This window comes from Montipora foliosa, chromosome 1 (genome assembly GCF_036669935.1).
Source record: "Montipora foliosa isolate CH-2021 chromosome 1, ASM3666993v2, whole genome shotgun sequence".
In the NCBI taxonomy this organism is placed as follows: Eukaryota; Metazoa; Cnidaria; class Anthozoa; order Scleractinia; family Acroporidae; genus Montipora; species Montipora foliosa.
Window position 1 is genome coordinate 28,211,352 of NC_090869.1, and position 20,000 is coordinate 28,231,351.

General features: G+C 41.6%; 1 protein-coding gene across 2 annotated transcripts in view; it reads right to left on the minus strand.

The window, feature by feature from the left end:
* The window catches only part of LOC137995990 (protocadherin-like protein), an 83,459-nt gene that overhangs the window by 9,437 nt on the left and 54,022 nt on the right, over positions 1-20,000 (minus strand). For both annotated transcript variants that reach the window (XM_068841435.1, XM_068841433.1), the window contains 10 exons: positions 19,935-20,000; positions 18,625-18,926; positions 13,962-16,349; positions 12,902-13,232; positions 10,549-11,748; positions 9,446-9,801; positions 6,352-6,458; positions 4,623-4,915; positions 3,944-4,122; positions 1,812-2,019 (listed from right to left, as the gene is read on the minus strand). The exon at positions 19,935-20,000 is cut by the window's right edge and continues 284 nt beyond it. In XM_068841435.1, the coding sequence (XP_068697536.1) occupies positions 1,812-2,019; positions 3,944-4,122; positions 4,623-4,915; positions 6,352-6,458; positions 9,446-9,801; positions 10,549-11,748; positions 12,902-13,232; positions 13,962-16,349; positions 18,625-18,926; positions 19,935-20,000 (5,430 nt within the window). The remainder of the gene's footprint in view (positions 1-1,811; positions 2,020-3,943; positions 4,123-4,622; positions 4,916-6,351; positions 6,459-9,445; positions 9,802-10,548; positions 11,749-12,901; positions 13,233-13,961; positions 16,350-18,624; positions 18,927-19,934) is intronic.

Here is a 20,000-nt window from a genome sequence, read left to right on the forward strand (position 1 = left end):
AAAAGAAAACCATGCTTGGCTGGATGCAAAAACGAATACAATTTATGAAACCACTGATTAAATACCCAAATTGCGTAGCACGTAGACAAATTTAGAGTTTTCTTTTATTGGTCACGTGACCATGGGCGTGGCATGTTGACGTCAAATTAGGGTCACTGGTGTGCAAAAGTTGGAAACTGACCAAAATAATGCTAAATTCTCTCAAATTACTTAACCATTACATCCTTAGAAACACGTCAGTGGGCTCTTAAGCTCCCTATTATGGGAGTTGCTCGCTCCAACTCGTGGGCTCCTCTCCTCATCTAAACCCTCGGGGATTTGGGAGAATTCTCCCCCGTTAATCAAACCCTCGACCATAACTGTTTCGAATTCTCCCCACTCCCCCTCATGTTTAGATGAGGCTATGTAAAAATGGTATATATTTTTTAAGTCATACAAGGTGCGGCGTACGGGGTTTTATTCACGAGTTATTTTTGTCAAAAACCCGAACGAGCGAGGTGCGAGCGATTGAGGGTTTTTGACACAAACAACGAGTGAATACAACCCCGTACAAAGCACTTTATCTGTCGTGACTTGTTTATTACACATAAGACGAGAATTTTCATTGAAATAGTTTTCTGAACTCAAATTAGAAACAAAAACTCACTAACAATTGGGCCAAATGCAAATTTAATTTAATTCAATGACAAAGTACGATTTGCACGAGATGCACGAGTGATTGGCTTGGAAAGGCCTTTACGCTATCGTTGATTGGTTATACTTTCACACGTGAAAGAGCTGTACGCCATTCTGATTGGCTGTATAGGCTTTTTTCACCATGTGAAAATAAAGCGTATAGATTTGTACAAATGAGCTTTATGGAATAAAATTCTCATGTTATGTGTAATAAAAGTCCTCTATTGCTTAAACATCAATTGTAAATAGTTTGATTGGTATTTGATCAAGGTGAGTGTGGACCTGAAACCTGAAAACGCCTGTTGTTTGAGACTTAAGTTTCGGAAACCCGTGACCTGGGCGGAAGTCATGTACAAAGTCCAGTGACTCCCAGCATGACTTCCACTTCTTTACGGTCCAAGTGATGTATTTTTTTGTCAAAACAATTCAGTTGGTTTAAAAAACGCAAACTGTGTTATGTATCTTAAGCCGTAGTGGAAATCATAGGAGCATAACATGTATTTGTATAGGTAATAACATGATTTCGAGTGCAATTTGGAATAAATAAGCACGAGCAAATTTTTTCAAAGACGACCAACATTGCACGAGCCCGTATTTTTAAATTGCACGAGAAAAATCATGCGATTACTTACTAATAATAAACATGAAAAAATTCGAAATGTTTAAGCGCAAGAAACGCACGCGTATCACTCAATCAGGGAAAAATTGGGCCATAAATTGCGCCATTCAGGGCGCGCGCTTGATTTGTAAACAAAAGATTTGATCGGTTCTAACCAACCCTATTGTGTCTTACCCAATCATAATCCAGAATTTCAATGTGTAATTTGCACTGGTATTACACTTGAACTGTCTTGCTCTCAGCCAATCAGAATCGAGTGTTTTTTCATGTATATTATTAAGGATAGAAGGACTGGTTTCCACTTGTGTGACACAAACGAAACGTACGCAGCCGAAGAACCGCGTTACTCATGAAAAACCTTTTGGCAAGCTAATGTGTGTGGGTATGTTGGTCAGTGCGCATTGGGTAACGACGATTTACTCGACATGACCAGTTTGTGAACACAAGCAACAAACTGCGTTACATTGTACCCACTACAAAAGATTACGCTATCAAAGAGAATGCGCGACAAACCTACCAGTCACTGAATATCCACCCCCGTCACTGTCCACGGAGAGCGTAACAATCGTTCTTTCCCGCACTACACTTATATTGTGCCACTGACCGTCGCCCACATTCACACCGGTCAGTTGTATCAATGGAGACCGTCTGCTACTGGCTGATCCGAGCGTGTAGGTAACAATCAGTTCTCTTTCCCCTTTGCCATCAATGTTATATGGTACAACCTAATCAAGAAAAAAATGATGATTGTGCTGATCTGAAGCAAACCCCTGCAACGACTTTCTTTGGAAAAGCTGGTAAGAAGTCAAGCCAGGGTTACCTGAAAGCACGTAACCGTTAAATAAGCCACTTTCTACAGAATCCACCACATCAGACCGCAAAGGAAAATTCCAAAAAAAAAAAAACCGTGCACTGAACCAAGCTAAGGAGACAGAAACCATCAAGAGATTCGCGGATGGCGGGAGCTGGGAAAACCCGTCATCACTTAACACACAATCTTATACAATAACCCAGGATTAGCTCAATCGGCCTTAAACAAATGGGTTCCTTCAATTTCTTGCGAAGCGAAAAACCAATAACCAACTGAAAAATCGACGACTTATGGTTAGGTCTTGTTTAAATATATTTTTACCACAATAGCCCTTTTCACGGTTAGTTTTTCTCATTTGCATTACAATAGCATGTATGTATGTGAGGCAATTTCGGGCTATTTTGTAGTTTTAATCCGAAACTGCCTCACACCCACGTTAGATTACATTGTAATGCAAATGAGAAAAACTAACCGTGAAAAGGGCTATTGCTTGTAATCTCGTAATTTGATTGGTTAATTTGCCGTTGTCGAGAGTCCAGAGCACGCTGCTTGCGTCAAGCTCGGGTAAAATTGTCACGTAATGTAATAGCCAATCAGGAACGCTCATTTTGGAAAAGAAACCAATCATATTGCAAGAAAGCTGTAGGCAACGCTTGCTCTTTCTTTGTGTCATGATTTTGGTCACGCTCTGAATTAAACACTTTCTTTGGCGTCGAATGTCGTGGTAAAAAACAAACAGGGTTCGTACACTTTTTCAGACCAAAAATTCAAGGACTTTCAATGGACAAATTTTGAAATTTCAAGGACCTCTTTTTAATTTACGTCGAAGAATTTACCCATGGAAAAAGTCTGACAGTACAATTCTTGCTCGTGTTCATAACGTACATGCATGAAAATAATGCGAAGGCACTGGTAACCATTCTCGACCCCACAGCTCGTCGCGTTTTTGTGACATGACTTGAGAGGCTGATTATTTCTAGATTAAAAATGCGGGTCAGAAGAAACTCAAGGACTTTCAAGGACCAGGAAAGAAGAGCAGAGCTTTTTAAGGCCTTTCAATGGTTTTCAAGACGCGTACAGATAACGTTGAACCACTGTAAATTTGTAAATTTTACAAATCTGCAGTGGTTCAGTGTTGTCTGTACTCTTATCGACAACGACATTCGTCATCACAGTGCTCAAAATTTGTAGTCGACTCACGAATTTGTTGTTTCAAGATAAAAAAAAAAAAGGACTTGTCTGGTTTCATATTCAAACCCTCATCCTTTGTATGGTATCAAGGGAACTTGAGTAAAGAAGAAATGAGAAGAACCACTTTAAGGAGACGTACTTTTCGAGATTTACTCGGGGATACTCGGAAAAAGTCCGATAGTTCTTTTGCAGGAGTCGAACCTACAACCTTCCGATCACTGAACGGACGCTCCACAATTGAGCCATAGGAGACTCGTCATGGTGGGAGCGTGGGCACTAAATTGGGGCCGTACGCAACTATTACATCGTCTCCTGGGATTGGCTAAAAAGATGTACCAAAACAAACAACCAATCAAGGACGCAGCTCTTAACAAGCTCCAATTTCATTGGGTCCCTTTACGACGCAGTTCTATTGTTTTTAGGGTTAGGCTCCATTGTTGATTGGTTGTTCGTTTTGATATATTGTTTTCTGAGAAAATCCCAGGAGAGGTTGTAATGGCTGCGTACTTCCCCGGGATGTGGGAGACTGTAAACGCTGTAAACGCTGAAATTTCCGAAAAGGTGCATTCTCCAAATTCGTAGAGAGGGAGATTACCACCTCCTTCGCCACCGCACAAGAAGAAGGACAAGTTGTCCGGCAGTTTTACCTCTAACAAACTGTAGCGGCCTTCTTGGCTTCCTGCGTTAAACATTAACACACCGCCGTCGGAGTCACGTGTTCTGATTTGCATGTGGATCCTTGTTTCACTTGGGTCATACACGAACTTGTGTAAATGAAACAAGTAACGAGTAAAACTGCCATCATCGTAAGACCGCGCAACAGTTTCTGAAACAAGAAGTAGAGCTGTTAGATTGGTTATCTTGTAATAAACTTAAAAAAAAATACTTGAATCTGATTGGACAAGAGAAGTAAAATTTCATATTTCATCCCAAATTGTACTTTGTACCACTCAAAGTAGAAGTACCAAGTGTTTGCCTATTTGTCGACTCCTGTTTCTAGTATTTCCCTTTAAGTCGATCCACAATTTTGAGCGATCATGATCTTCTATGTGCCCCTGTGATAACTTTGTTTCAGTAAATTTGCCTGAAACTCGGTGACTTAGGGCCTAGCATAAGACAAACGTTGCGGAATGCTTTGAGTCCCAAAATGTTTCCAAGTATGCGCGCACACCAAGCATTTGTTGCAGCAGCAACAATGTTCTTATTTTTACCGAAACATTTCTCTACATCGGCAAATGAGTGGTTTCCTCGGTTGCGCGCTGGAATCAACACTTCAGGATAAAAGGCTACCACACTGTTTCCTCGTTCACGCTAACGACCACTCACTTTTTCCACAGGTGAGACCAGTCAAGCCTAAGGGACAGGAACACCAATGACCACTCCATGATGGCACACATGTTGCCCGGGGGTCGCAGTCGTGACGTTTACAATGTTGGTCTATCATTGGACATTCCTCCACAGTGCCTTTCGTGTAAGACGGATTTTTGAGGTCGTAGTATTTGCCTTGGCTCATTACATTACGAATGCAGCCTTTGTAGCTTGTAATGATGAGTTCCGGATACGAAAGGTTTGTGGTTGATACACCACCGATCTGTAACGGATTGTTTAAATTCATCATCCTAAATAAAAACAGGAAAAAAAACCCAAATGGTCTTGAGCTTTATAACTGTCACTTGAAGTAATATGGTTAAATAGACCTCCTTAGCTTGTACCGTTTTGTTTTCCCATTTCAGACCACGTGATGTTCCCAAGGGAAAACCTTCTAGCGCAGGCGCACTAATTGGGGACATTATAAATTGAAATTAACAAATCAACGGAAATCAAATCATAGTTAATAGAGGGGACTGGTTTGAAAGCTCGGCAAACATCAAAGGAGCAAACAAAGATTCCAAAATTTAGGTTGGAAAGTCCACGACCGTGCCGGTGCACAATCTTTTGTTTTGCAATCGTACACTATGCATGAATTACGCAACCAACACGTTTCTACTGGTTAATTCCTCAGTACGGAGTAAACAACTATTGTCTGTTGTGCACGGTCAACAAGAACAAAAACATACAACAAAGAAGTTTGTCTGGTTTAGTCACCATTCCCCTCTATTAACTATGATCAAATCAATTTTTGGTTTTTGCCCTAGGGAATTTTCCTTTTGTGTTTTCATAAGTGATCCGTACATATACAGGTGCATAAGATGATATTTGAAAGAAAGTTTTCCCTAGAGTAACATCAAGTGGTCTGAAATGGGAAAACAAAACGTACAAGCTAAAGAGGTCAATAGACCTTTTTCGCTTGTACATTTTGTTTTCCCAATACAGATCATGTGATAATACTCAGGAGGTTTGGTCCTTTGTTTTGTTCATTAAAATGAGTGCATGCAAGCGTGAATATGTCTGCATGCACTCTTTTTAATGAACAAAACAAAGCACCAAATCTCCTGAGTATTACCACATGATCTGTATTGGGAAAACAAAATGTACAAACGAAAAAGGTCTATTGATGCTGAAACTGACATACACTCAGCTCGTATATTTCATTCGTTAGGTCACGATTGGGACTGGGAAGAGCATGCGGCAGAGGCTGACTCCAAATAAATTTCCTCGTATGAGCCTCGCTTGCATTCTCGTATCAGTCCAAGCGTGAGAAGACGAATAACTTATTAATAGCAAATGGTTCCAACTTTCGAAACAAGAAGCAACTCTCAACGGAAGAGGGCAAATGTAAACATGAATGAAAAGTAGTATATACACAAATTACTTGAATTTGAAGATGACTTTCGTTCAAGTTGTCGATGCGTCAGTTAAGGTTATCCGCTAAGTCCCTCTTACGACTACAATCACCCAGGCGGATGTAAAATTCCACGACATTTTTAAAGGACAAGAACAACGAAAGACACGGAAAGTCCACAAAAAAAAATCGGTTTTATCGTGCGCTTCACGTTCAGACTTTCACGTTTTCTAAATAAAAGGGATTCTGTTCTTACAAAGTTCTGCAACACTTTTAAACCAAAGTTCAAACCACAAGAAAAGTTCTCAAAACAACGTCGTTTTATGTTCTTACGTGTAGTTATTATTTTTCAGTCTTGCTTCGGATGAGCAGTCAGATTTGTCCTCAACGGCTCCAGCCTTTCTTCCTTCCCTGCACTTATCAACAGTTACGCGAACAAGCTGAGGTAAAAAAGAACAAATGCTCTAATGACCAAGCCCTTTAAAAAAAAAAAAAAACTCGAAAATTCTAATAAAGGAATCCGGCTGTGGCGAAATCTGTTACAACATTTTATTATAGCTCTCAGATAGTACACGTACTATGATTGGCTAATTTAGCGAGCCGTATTCTCAGCGCGACCCGCTGTCCAGGAGCCCGTTTCTCGAAAGTCCCGAAAAGCCCTTTGTGAAACTGCTAACCGCTTATTTTGGAAAGCCGATCTTTTAGCATGTTTTCAAGCCAACTAAAAGAAACATGTCCGTAAAGTTTGACTACTTAAATCCGCTCCGTTCTTGAGATACGGAAGAAATTGCGACACCCGAAAATGGGACTTTCGAGAAACGGGCCCTAGCCCGCTAACCTTGTTTTCCCGGTCCGTACTGTAAGTTATGGATCCTCGTTCTTAACCCTTGATTTATGGCCCACGCGCGAACTCGGCAAGTAATTTACAGCGCGGACCTCGAACTCGTTTAGTAGGAGGTATTGATGGTTTCCATCTGACGTCACGGCGGCCATGTTGATGTACAGAACAATCCAGTAAAATCATGTCTTTTGGGAATTTGACTCCATTCTTATGCAAAACTTGTTCATGTGGGGCCATGTTCTATTGTTTTGTACACCAACATGGCCGTCTCATCACGTGGATGCAAACCAAGAATACCCTTTTGTGCTAATTAACAAAATTGCTAAAGAAAAGGCGTGGGATTATTTTAATAACGGATGGTTTTCACAGTGACGTCATCAAATTGTAAAATCAAAACGGCAAGGTGTTTTGAATTTTTATCTTTCGGAGGTTGAAAATGACCTAGAAAATATTCTTTTTTCAAGATTCGAGTTCCATGACGTCTTTCGTTTCGAAAATACAGCATTTTGAATTTCCGAATTGTCACCTTGCCAGGAACCCATGACCCGGAGCCTAAAACTCTACTGTGTTCATGTAACGGCGTTTTCACAGACCGATTTATTTTTAGATTGAATTTCCCGCGAATGAGACTCCCACAGGAGCCCTATGACCAATTACAAGAAATTAAGCTGACGTCATAGGGTCCCCGAACCGGAACTGCCTTTGTTTTTTGAACTAATTCGCGAGAAGGGCTAGTCTAAAAATAAACCTACTTGTGAAAACGCCGTTTCACAGACGCTGTATGGAAGTTGCACGCTCCAGATGGGCTCCTGCCTTGCGTGACACCATGATACAAAGTTATTTGGTTGAAAAAAATGTATATGCCCACCAATCTCAGTAGTCTGAGCGTTTGAAGTACATTAGGAGATGTGTTCATACACCTGCATTTTAAATCATGAGCGAAAAGTAAGCACTTTCATCGCCAAGTGAATTCCAGAAGTTCGTGTGGATTTCTGGAAGCCATATTCGAGCACAACGGTGGTGCACCAACAGAGCGGATCCATACAAAACTCTACAAAGTTGAATGAAACGCTTCGACAAATAACTCAGAAACGATGTAACGCACAGACCTGAGAATTGATGAGGCGGTTTATAACTGTGTCTCCTATACAACATTCCAAGTTTTTGGCTTATTTCATTGAACCGTTTCCATTTTATTATTTTGTTGCGTGACAGTGAAAACGAGCATAGCACGTAAGGATATATTATATTACTTATTTTGGACTACAATAAAATCTGAAGAGTGATTTAATATCCACATGAAAAGAAGAACAAATATATGACCACCAACAATTTCGTACTTTGACTCAATTTAAAAATAGACTTGGCGAAGTTTAAAAATCGCCGATCGATAGCTAACGGGCAGTAGATGTTTCACAAATTTCGATTTAAGGTGCCTCAAACCAGTTTCAACACTTTCAAGAGACCTTGTTATTAGAAGGGTTGACACTACAACACTTTATCACGTAACAGCAATGTCATGGTACCATGTGAAACATCAATTATTGCTGAACAAGATGCAGTCATTTTTGTGACGTAACAAGTTACCAAGATAACCGGAAAGCCTTGCAAAAACACCCTAAATTTTGGCTTTAGTTGCTCATACCTGAAAAACGAACAAGGCGACCCCAGTGGTTTATTGCACAAAAGTGATCAAACGGCCAACATGAAACTCTCTGCAAAGTTTTAAAAAATTCTGTGGAGCGGATTCAGAGCTACCCTAAATTTTCAATTATTTAAGGAGGCTCTGAATCCGCTCCAAAGATTTTTTCTACCCTTGGCGGAAAGTTTCATTCTGGCAAGCTGATTTCATTTCAGAAATAAAAAAATGGGGTCACCAAGTTCGTTTTTCAGGGCTTCCCTGTTGCCACGGTAACTTTTGACGTCACAAAGATGATTGAATCTTTTTCAGCAATAATTAACGTTTAATATGGTACCATATTATTGCCGTTACGTGATTAAGTGTTGTAGTGTCAATCCTTCTAGTAAGAACGTTTCTTTCATGTGTTAAAACAGGTTTGAGCCACCTTAACTACTGCCACTTTATAGGGAACGGGACTGTAGCGAAACATTGAGTAAAATCAGAAACCCATAAGGGTTGAAAAGTGTAACGGCTTCTTGTGTGCTGGGAAACAAGCTTCTGAATATTCAATTTGCTAAGTACCATATTTGGAACAACAAGAGCGAGGGGTTTCCAAATATGGTACTTAGCACTGAAACATTCAACCAATCAGTTCGCACTGAATATTCGGAAGCTGTGAACGCGCGTTACACGTTTCAACCCTTATGGGTTTCTGGTAAAATTAAATGTACGATACTTAAAAATAATATGCTGAGTGAAGGTTCAAAGAACAAGTATTATGTAACGAGAAGTGAGAATCTGAAAACTCGTCTGTTGTGCAAATCAAGAGCGAATGGACTGTACTGCGAGTTGTTATCGAAAACGGGATGGAGAACAGATTGAAAGACTGTTTACACTCTTCAAAGAGAGTAAAGTGATATACTTTGTATCCGCTTTAATTATCACTGCAAGCTTCCTAAACTCACCGTTCCATTCCAGTACACTTCCACATGGTGCCATTCTCCATCATTCAAGCTCACCCCACGGGTAACACCAACACTCACCAAATCCTCACGGTCCCCGAGAGACAGAGACACACGTACCTTACCACCAGTGAGCTCCACGGCGATAAAATCATGTACATCTCCATTCCTGACCGGAGACGTTGGTCCTCCATATAGCAAGAGTCCATTTGTCTCCTTGGTGGCGAACTCTAAAGAGAGTGACGCAATGCTGCACTGCTGAGGGGGGCGCAACCAGAGCCAGTCACCGGGTTGAAAGCTACGGGTGGTCAATTCGCAGTTGGGGCCGTTAAATCCAGCAAAACAACGACAAACGTATCCTGTGGAAGGCAGTTAAATCAGTTAAATCAGTTTCGGGCATAAGTGATGGCAGTGATCTTGGACCCCTATAGTTAGTAAAAAGAAAAAATGGTCAATCTTTTGAGAACTGAAAGAACGCTAGCCATTCGAATTTAAAATCGAGGCTTTCTCATTATAATTTCGGGTGGTTTGAGTGCCATCCCCGCATCATCAGCATTACTGATCAGTCGTTAGAAAGTTTCAGCAACAGCCTTCCAAATGCTTATTTGGAGGACATGCGCACACGAAATTGATTTTCATTTTTTTGACTTTTTTTTTTTGTTATCACAGTTTCTTCCAGTTTCAATTTCTCGACAATCGGCCGACACTTCACACGAGAAGTGAGTTGGAAAATGATCTCTAGATCACAACATCGATGCAAAATTCACAAATTGTTAGCATGGAATAGACCATTTTCGAATTCTCACGGCTTGACTGGATCTAGCATGAAATGGAGGCTAATGCCGACAAATCTTTTTACACACAAATTAATTTACCCGCATAAGCCTCCATTTCATGCTAGATCCAATCCAGCCGTGAGACTTCGAGCAGTTGCAACACACGCAAGAGCAGTAGCACCTTTTTCTTTTGAACCTTTTGTTGGGCCGAAAGATTAAAAAAAATAATGCATTACTTCACACATGAAGTCACTACTATCATCATTGAAACGATCACCATCATCAGACATTGTCGTCCATATCATCATTACTTATGTCATAAATATTTACCATCTGGTGTGTCGACGCACGTTCCTCCATTTAAACATAACTGTGCGCTGCACGTCTGTATCACCTTTTTCTGTTCATTACAATCGTCGCATTTTGCAACAACCACCGCTATGATTGAGGCAAATGCTGTCTTTTTCACAGAAATAACCTCCACGTCACCGTTCGCGAGTAAAACGTTTGTGCATCCACTCGACTTACAAAGCTCATTCAAGCATTCATCCACGCCAACAAGGAGAATATCAACTTTGAAAATCTTCGTGGCTTTCGCCAGAACGTCCCAGCTGTTCTTGAGAAGAGCTCTCATGCGCTCAGGAGCGTAATACGGGCTGCCGTGCGCCGCAAAGCGCACGTCGATGGCATTTGGGTTTTTCGGTGCTTTTTGTACGCTAAAAAGATCCACATTGTCCTCGCTCGTTCCAAGGATACCCGCTATTGATTCCTTAAAACGAGGCTGTATGGTTGTGATAAATCCTTCGCGGGACACACCGCCCAGACGTATCGCTATGCTGTTTTGAACAGCTTCGGCTGTCACTTCCTTGACTTTTATAAACACAGAACAAACGACCTCCGAGAACGAGCTGTTAGAGTCAGAGACTTTAATCGAGAGAGAGTAATCTCCCTTTGGCGGATTCGCGCTACTACTGATCATCCCAGTCGTTCGTGCAACTGTAAAGTACTCGGAACTCTTCGTGAGCACTTCGTAAATACGAAGATCATTAACGTCTTTATCGATGACGTAAACCTTTCCTACCACACCCCCAGGAAACTTTCCCTGGTAAGAATTGAGATCCAAGTTTAAAGTTCCGCTTGAATGTTGGTTGTCGTTTTCATCTAAAATGTGTACGTAAAGCAATGTCGCCGACTCCTGTTGAGGATTCCCGCTGTCAAATGCTTTAATCGTTAACATGTAGGACTCACGCCTTTCTCGGTCGAAAGTAGCTCTGGTAAAAAATACGCCGGTTACGTTATGGACCCCGAAATAGCCTTCCTCGTTGCCACTGGATATTCCAAATGAAAAAGGACCTCCGTTTGGTGGGTCGAGATCCGGGTCATCAACGCTTATTTTCCCTAATGACTGAGAAGGAGCGATGTTTTCTTTGACGCTAAAGTGGAAAACCGAAGGATGGAAAACAGGGCCATTGTCATTGGCGTCTATCACTCTGACTTGCACTGACGCATGACCGTAAAGGAGATTCGTTGCTGGAAAAAAAAAAAAACGGATGAATGACATTCTGAGTCGACCTACCGCATTCGTGCGAAAATCAACCACCATTCTTCGTTTCCAAACGTTTTTAGTTGCTTTTTATGTAAAAATGATCATCGCTGTTAACTAAGAAATTTTATTGTAATAATGATAAGTTGCAGAAATTCCTTTAACACTCCCCCAACTTCGAACAGGATTACATCTTTAGTGGCAAGTCGGTATCGCTGCACCCCGCTTTAACAACTGAGATTCCAGTCGTCAAGATAGGTATTGAAAGCTACAAAAATCGCGACATCGTTTGTTGAGAGGGTTTGTCTATTGAGTGTGGAGATTAATTCAGCTATATTTTTGGTTTTAGTAGAGCTACCCAAAATTTCGCTCTACATTCTGAGCCAATCGAAGGGAAAAGCTAAACTGATCACGCACGCGTTAATTGCCGGCTGCACGTATTTTTTTAGCGTTATGATTGGTCAATTGGCTGTGCGTCTTTTACAACTGGTCAAATAAATTGCGTAATGAACGAAATGATGTATATGAAATGCAGCATATATTGCACTGCGGGTAGGTATGAAATCAAGTGAAACTGTGTTGCCTCACAGTTACGAGCGCAATTACTATTGCGTCGAGAAGCCTGAAAATTTTCAGGACTTCAACGGGGCGATACCGGTGCGACGCTCTAACCAACTGAGCTATACACCTTGTTCCAAAATGGCCGCCATTTAGATATTCTTTTGTTTTTGTTGAAATTAGACCTTGCTGCCTCGTTCAAGGCAAAATAATCTTTTGAATTTGCAGCTCAAGAAAAGGCATCAAGGGCTAATCTGAATAAAAACAAAAGAATATTTAAATGACGGCCATTTTGGAATAAGGTCTATGAAGCCACTGACGTTGGGAGCTGGTCATTTCTAGGTTCACATGTTCCCGTGATAAGTGAATTAATGAACGAAATGATATAAATATATATATATATGAAATTCAACCCCGTTGAAGTCCTGAAGTTTTTCAGGCTTTTCGACGCAATAGTAAATCGCGCTCATAACTGCGAGGCAACATAGTCTCACTTGATTTTAAATTGCGTAAGTTAAATTAAATTTTCTGAAACTTGACCACTTTCGGCAAATACAGTTTTTGAAACTTGCTGCATCCCACCTGCGATGTTTGTAGCTCTGACTTTAAGGAGATAAGATGGCCGAGTCTCTCTGTCAAGCTTGCGATGCACGTACAGGTTTCCGGAGTCAGGATCAATACGAAAATGCCCGTCGGGATCACCGTAGGCGATAGAAAATTTGAACTCTTTGTTGGAACCGGTGTCTGAGTCAGACGCGCTAACTTGCAATAGAAATATTTCCGGATCTTTGTTTTCTTTTACTTCCCCGGAGTACGATACGGGACTGAAGACCGGCGGGTTATCGTTGAAGTCCTGAACAGCAATCGTGACTTCGGCTGTGTCAGAAAAAGAAGGACTCCCGGAGTCACGCACCTGGAAAGGAACGGAATAAAAATGTACAACGCTCAAACTTTGGCAGTAATAGCGTTCGATTTCTAAGCGGCTTTTATGGCGGAAATCGCCTAGTTGTTAGCCCACCGACCACTCATTGCCGAATTAGTTTAATCTAAGGAGTGTCATGGGTGTAAAGAAGTCACGCATAGCTTGACAAACCAAAAACCACGCGCAACCACGCGCTGGTGTTACTTCATTTTGCGAATGATCAGTGATGCTGGAGTGTAATGTCGTTAGCAGTCGTTGCATTACCATTGCAGACAGGGCCTAGGTACTTCGAAAGTCGAAAAAACTACAAACAACTTTTAGGGAAAATGTTTAGCGGGGATCTTTCTAATTTCTTATTGCTAAGAAATCAAAGCGTTGCAGTGATTTCCAATCAAGGGTCAAAAGTGTATTCAAATTGATGTATTATGGGATGCCCGGGAAGCAAATGCAGACCTCTTGTGGGCATAAATTTGGTTTTGGTCTTGAATTTTTCATACCAGATTAATTCTTACACTTTGCCGGTTTCAAATTAATCAATGCAAATATCAAATAGGTGTCAAAAATCCAATATATTCACTTGCCACCTGTGCATCCCATAACTTTATATCCCTCAGAACATTAGAATCCAAGACGGCCATTGTACAGGTAAAACTGTCCACTGAAACACACTTAAGAGAATTTCCTAAAACGAGAAAACCCGCTATAATAATTTTTACTCACCATGACTTCCAGTTTATATTCCTTTTTGGTCTCAAAATCTAAACTCCTGGTCACTCTAATTTCTCCCGTATCCTCTACAACATGAAACATATTCCCACTGTTTCCGGCGTCATCCCAAGCTCCTTGTGTTATGGAATAACGAAGCTGTGCATTGATTCCAACATCTTCATCAGTGGCCTTTAAAATCATCACTGGGGAATCAATATCGGCATTCTCGAACACACTCGCAAAGAACATTCTCTCTTCAAATCGAGGAGGGTGATCATTGGCATCTGTGACTTTGACCTTGACCTCCACGTGACCCGACAGCGCGGGATTACCACCATCGGTGGCGTTTACGACTAGTAGGTACTCATCGTCTTCCTCTCGGTCAAGTTTTACGCGTGTCCTGATCAAACCCGTGTCCCGTTCGATTCTGAACCTGCCAGAAGAGTCATCTATGAGTTCATAACTCATGATCGCGTTCCCGCTTTCATTCGGGTCATCATCGTCAACTGCCGACAACTCCATAACACGAGCACCAGGAGACTGGTTCTCTTGAACACCACCTTCATATATATCATCCGGGAACCGCGGCGCGTTGTCGTTTATGTCCCGGATCCAAATCACAACGTCACAAGATCCAGTCCTCCTCGAGACTGCCTCAGACTCAGGATTATCTGTGGCAAATGCAAGGAAATCATATCGCGCTTTCGTCTCTCGGTCGAGTGGCTTAACAGTTGACAGTACTCCCGTCTTGGGATCGATCTTAAAAGCATTCCTACCTTGGCCACTGATGGAATACAAAAACAATCCACCTCCTCCAAGATCCTTATCGGTTGCGGACAAAGTCGTGACGTAACTTCCACTAGGTTGATTCTCGTACACTTTGGCATAGTAGGTGTTGTTCGAGAACTCAGGATTGTTATCATTGACATCCTTGATGTGTATGTTTACCACAGCCGAGCCAGAGTTTCTGCCGTCCAAAGCCCTTATCTTGAGATGGTAGTAATCCTTTGTCTCTCTGTCCAGCGAGCTGGCGACAACAATCTGCCCGAGCTCCTTAGTAATCGCAAACGCTGCTCCTTTGTTGCCAGAGGTAATGTAATAATTCACGATGGCGTTGTTTCCTATATCGTCATCTACTGCTGAGACAGTAAGAAGACGCGCTCCGAGTGCGACATCCTCGAAAACACTGATGTTATACACTGCATGCTTAAACACCGGCGCATTGTCATTTTGATCGTTGATAATGACGTTAATCAAACAACTCGATTTCTTAGGAACCTTACCATGGTCACGTGCTTCCACGATCAGCGTATAGCGTCCAGACCTCTCTCGATCGAAAACCATCTTAGTGGTGATAAGCCCTGTTACCGAGTCCAAATCAAAATCATCGTAGCTTTCTTTTCTGTTAAAGCTGTACGAGACAAGTCCATTCTGACCTTTATCTGGGTCGTTTGCTTCAACTTCGATAACTGAAGTCCCTATGGGTAAATTCTCAGCAACCTGACCTTCATACTTGGATACTGGAAATTCAGGAGGCGAGTCGTTTACGTCCTCAACCAGAATCTCTAACCGGGTAAACGAGACCAGAGGAGGATCTTGGGTGTCCTGTGCACGAATGTGCACGGTATAGTTGGGGGATGATTCGTAATCAAGAGCTTGGGTAGTACTAAGCACTCCGGTTGCCGGCGCTATGGTAAATGGCTGCGGGTAATTCTCGATGGTGTAATAAATCATCATTTTGCTGGGGTCAGGAGTCGTTGCGGTCACTCGCATCACAATCTCCCCGGGAGGCAGATCCTCGGCTACACGCGCGAAGTAAACTTCCTTCTCGAACTTTGGTGGGTTTTTCCCAACTTTGTAAACACTGATGATTACATAGGCCCTTGACTGTCGAGGAGGGAGACCATTATCACGCGCAACCACTGAGAATGCGTACTCTGACGATGCAAGCGATCTGTTAGTGGTTATAATTCCAGTCACGCTAGAAATGCTAAAGTGTGTGTTGAGCTTTTCGAAAGAATACGTTATTAAGGCATTGCTGCCTGTATCCTTATCAGTGGCGCTAACTTGAAGTACCGTCTGACCTATCTCCGAGTCTTCTTTGACACTAGTCTCATACCGCTTATTCCCAAATACGGGCGGGTTGTCGTTGACGTCATCGATCATTATCTCAACTTGACAAAATCCCATGAGTCTTTCGGCTTCTTGTCGATCTGGCCCGCCGTCCTTTCCTGTGATCCTTATTTGGTAAGATCGCTTTTTCTCGCGGTCAAAGGACGCAGCCGTGGTCACGAGGCCTGAATTAATGTCAATCTTAAAGTAAGGCACGCCGGCTGTTGGTCGCTCAATGTGATAACTGACTTTGCCGTTATCGCCCTTGTCACCGTCTTCAGCCCTGACCTGGAATGCAAACAAGCACTCTCGTGGCACCTCTGGATTTCACAACAAACATGATATAAATTCTAATGTTTCAGCGGCACAAGGCGAAACCTTCAAGCGGCGAAAGAAAGTTATGGTGCAGCGTGTGGTGATCCAGAATGATAAAAACTGAAACGGTTACTACGTAACACCGCCACGGTACAGACTGCAGAAACCTGTCAATTTACATGTGTTCATTTGTGATGCTTTGAAATTTTGACTTCTGAATTCAAGGACTCTCAAAGAGTTTCAAAGCGCATGAGGTCTCAAATTACGAAAAGAAGTTTTTTGGTAATAGAAGCCCATAACCCAGGAGTGCTGATCTCTCTTAATTACCCACTATCAAAAATACCACAATACTCCATACTTTTGCATTAGCATAGTTTTTATTTTCTCTTGGGACTTGTAATGGTATTTTTCTTAGGAGGGGGTGCACTACTAAGGAATGGTGACTGATGACGCCTTTTTTTTTTTTTTTTTTTTTTTCCAGAATACCAGAAAACCGCAGGTCTTCTCAGGAAGGGGGAGGGTCCCAAGAGAAACTGAAAACAATGCTTATGCAAAATTTTGGAGGGACAAGCAAAGAGTATTATGGTATTTTTGATACTGGCTAAGTGGCTTTGGTCCATCAGTATGGGTATAAATCCCCGCCAAAATTCAAACTTCTTGTTCTTAGATCTAAACCTTCAATTCAATCATTCTGTCTTGCAATTTAAACTCTCAATTAAAAATCAACCATTCAATAGGCCTTTTGCAACTAACGATCGCATGGTACAAAATCCGCCATGCTGGAGGGCAAGCTCATTATTATTCTCCCACTGGGACATTAAAACAAAGAGATCTGAACCAGTCAACCTTGACTTGCCTTTGTTTTAATGTCCCAGTGGGGGAATAATAATGAGCTTGCCCTCCAGCATGGCGAATTTTGTACCATGTGATCGTTAGTTGCAAAAGGGCTATTTGTCAATTCAGACATTCACTTGGGCAATGAAATTGCTTTAAAACTTTAAAACTTTAAAACTTTAAAAATCATTTCCTTTTTTTCTTCAGATTTTGAAAGCGTGTTCCCTTGACACCTAACTGGCAAAATTTTGAGCTTTGAGTTTTATCCAAAGGCTGTTTATGTTGAGTGTAAGTTTTGGATTTCACGGTCCGCCATCACTCACGTTCAAAACTGGCCGATTGGACCTCAGAGGGTTGGATCTACAGAAAATGACGTCATTTACTCACTAGCTTAAAATTTCAGCGTGTAAACGCAATTTATTATATATGCAAAACACGGGTTAAAAAGTCTGAAAGCTCGAAACTCCCGTGCTGCATATTAATTCGGCCGCGTATACACGCATTGCGACGTCATTTTCTCCTCGACCCAGCTCTCTCAAGATTTTAAAGTTAGTAATGGCGGACCAATAAATAAGAAAATTCCAGTTAAAATAAACAGGTGTCTTTTTAAAATCAGAACTTAAAACTTGGGTCAGTTAGTGTTTAGTTCACATAGTTTTGAAATCAAAAAAAAAAAAAAGACTTGTTTTTTTGGTCGTAGTACCACTTAAAATGACGACTTGAATGTTGACTTCACCAATTGAATGTTTGAATTGACAAATTGAATAAACAAAAGAACATAGCGAACATAACGATACCTAATCGACAAGACCTAATCAGGATAGCAATGGTTCTTTTGTTTTCCGCCATTTTGGTCCGGTATATGACCAATGTTTGGGTTTAAGAACAACAAGTTTGAATTTTGGCGGCGATAGATACCCATACATCAGTTTACTCAATACTGTATTTTTCTTAGGAGGGGGTGCACTGCTAAGGAATAGTGACTGATGACGTTTTTTTCCTTTCAGAATACCAGAAAACCGTAGATCTTCTCAGGAAGGGGGTTGGGGGGGGGGGGGGGGTTGGGGTAGGTGTGCACCCCCTGCACCCTTCCCCTTGATCCGCTCCTGGTATAACCTAAATTTAGAATACGGGTCCCAACAAATTATGGCCAATCAAATTGGTCCTGATGACCTCAACGCCTCTGATTGGTCTGCAATCAAGTAGCCGCACGAGGATTGCACTCGCTTAAGGCAAAAAACCATGGATCGTACACTGAACACAACATCGCCACTTTTTTCCCCGAAAAAGTCTAGCAGTAGCCGTCCTAAAAATAGATAATATCGAGATTCCATCGCAAATCGAGACTTCTGGAATATGGACTTGAACCGTCATTTCCGAGTCTAACGACGTTCAAGAACTCTATTCATCAAACCTGTAAGACTGTAGAACCGGGAGGCATGTTTTCCGCAATAACTGGTCGATATTTGCCACAGTCCCTGAACACAGGCTTGTGGTTGTTTATGTCCAGTACTGCTACTATTAGCATCGCTTGGCTGACATGTACACCGTCCGATGCACTGATGTTCAGGAAGTAAAATGACAGGATGAGATTGGGCTTCCTGTGACTCACTAAACGGACTACACCTGTGCGATTGTCCATCACAAAGTTGCTGCTGTTATCGCCAGAAATAATACTATAGGAGACTGGGTCGAGATCCAGGTCATTTGCTTGAACTAAAAGGATAAATAAAATTAAATGGAATTGTCAAGCGTCAACAAAATTGTGATGCGGTTGTCAAAAAACCGTTAATGGATCATCTTTGGTAACTTAATCAGAGAAGTTTCTTATTCTATAGAGAGGATGTGCAGTTCAATTAGTATACCCCAGCAAAATTACAGATCTCCTTTTGTTTCAGAATTTGCGGAAGAAAAGAGGTCGTGACCTGAAAACTTATATCAGTTTGCTTTCATTTTTTATGACATTATTCTTCACATCGTTTACAATTTGGCAATCCGATAGAGGATACTACCAAACGTCTCTTCGATGGTTTGCAAATGACGACCATTTTGTTTAGCCATTGAATTAAAATTACAACTCGTCATTGTCCTGTGTGCAAAAACAAATGAAAAGAGTACTTAACTATCTATCTCTAAAATCATTTCCCTGGAGAGACCCTGTAGCTTTCCAGACGCGATCTGTGATTGCAGAACGAAACAATAGATGACACAACGGAAAAATGCACCTAGCCCAGATAAAAGAACCAATAAAGGGAGCAATAGACCCATATCATTCAATGTCCAAACAAAAGATTTTGCCCGTCGAACCTCTCATTCAATGTGAGGCTGGACGGGCAAAGACAATGCAAAGACAAAGCCTTTATTCCCCAAGGACTCCAAAATGGCCGCCGAGTGATAAAGGTGAATAGGCCTTGATAACACAGCGGCCATGTTGAGTCCCAAAGGATTGAAAACTTGTTTTTGCGCACCGAAACTCGTTCCCGAACATTTCAACTCGCGAATATTACTCTTTCCCTGAACCTTGACTCGGTTATTTCCGTACACAATTCGAAAATAGCCTATAGAGGATTTACAACCAATCCCTAGAGACAAAGATCACAATGGCACAATGCGCAAATGTTGGTGGACTAAAAAAAAGAATCTAATGAGAGGTTTATTGTTTTCGTCCACCAAAATGGCGGCGATGACGTCACGTGAAAGAGTCAGCAAAGAGCTGTATCGTACCAGTAGTGACCAGCTCTCCTGGACCAGCATCTTCATTGACATACTCGTTGTACATTGGTTGTAAGA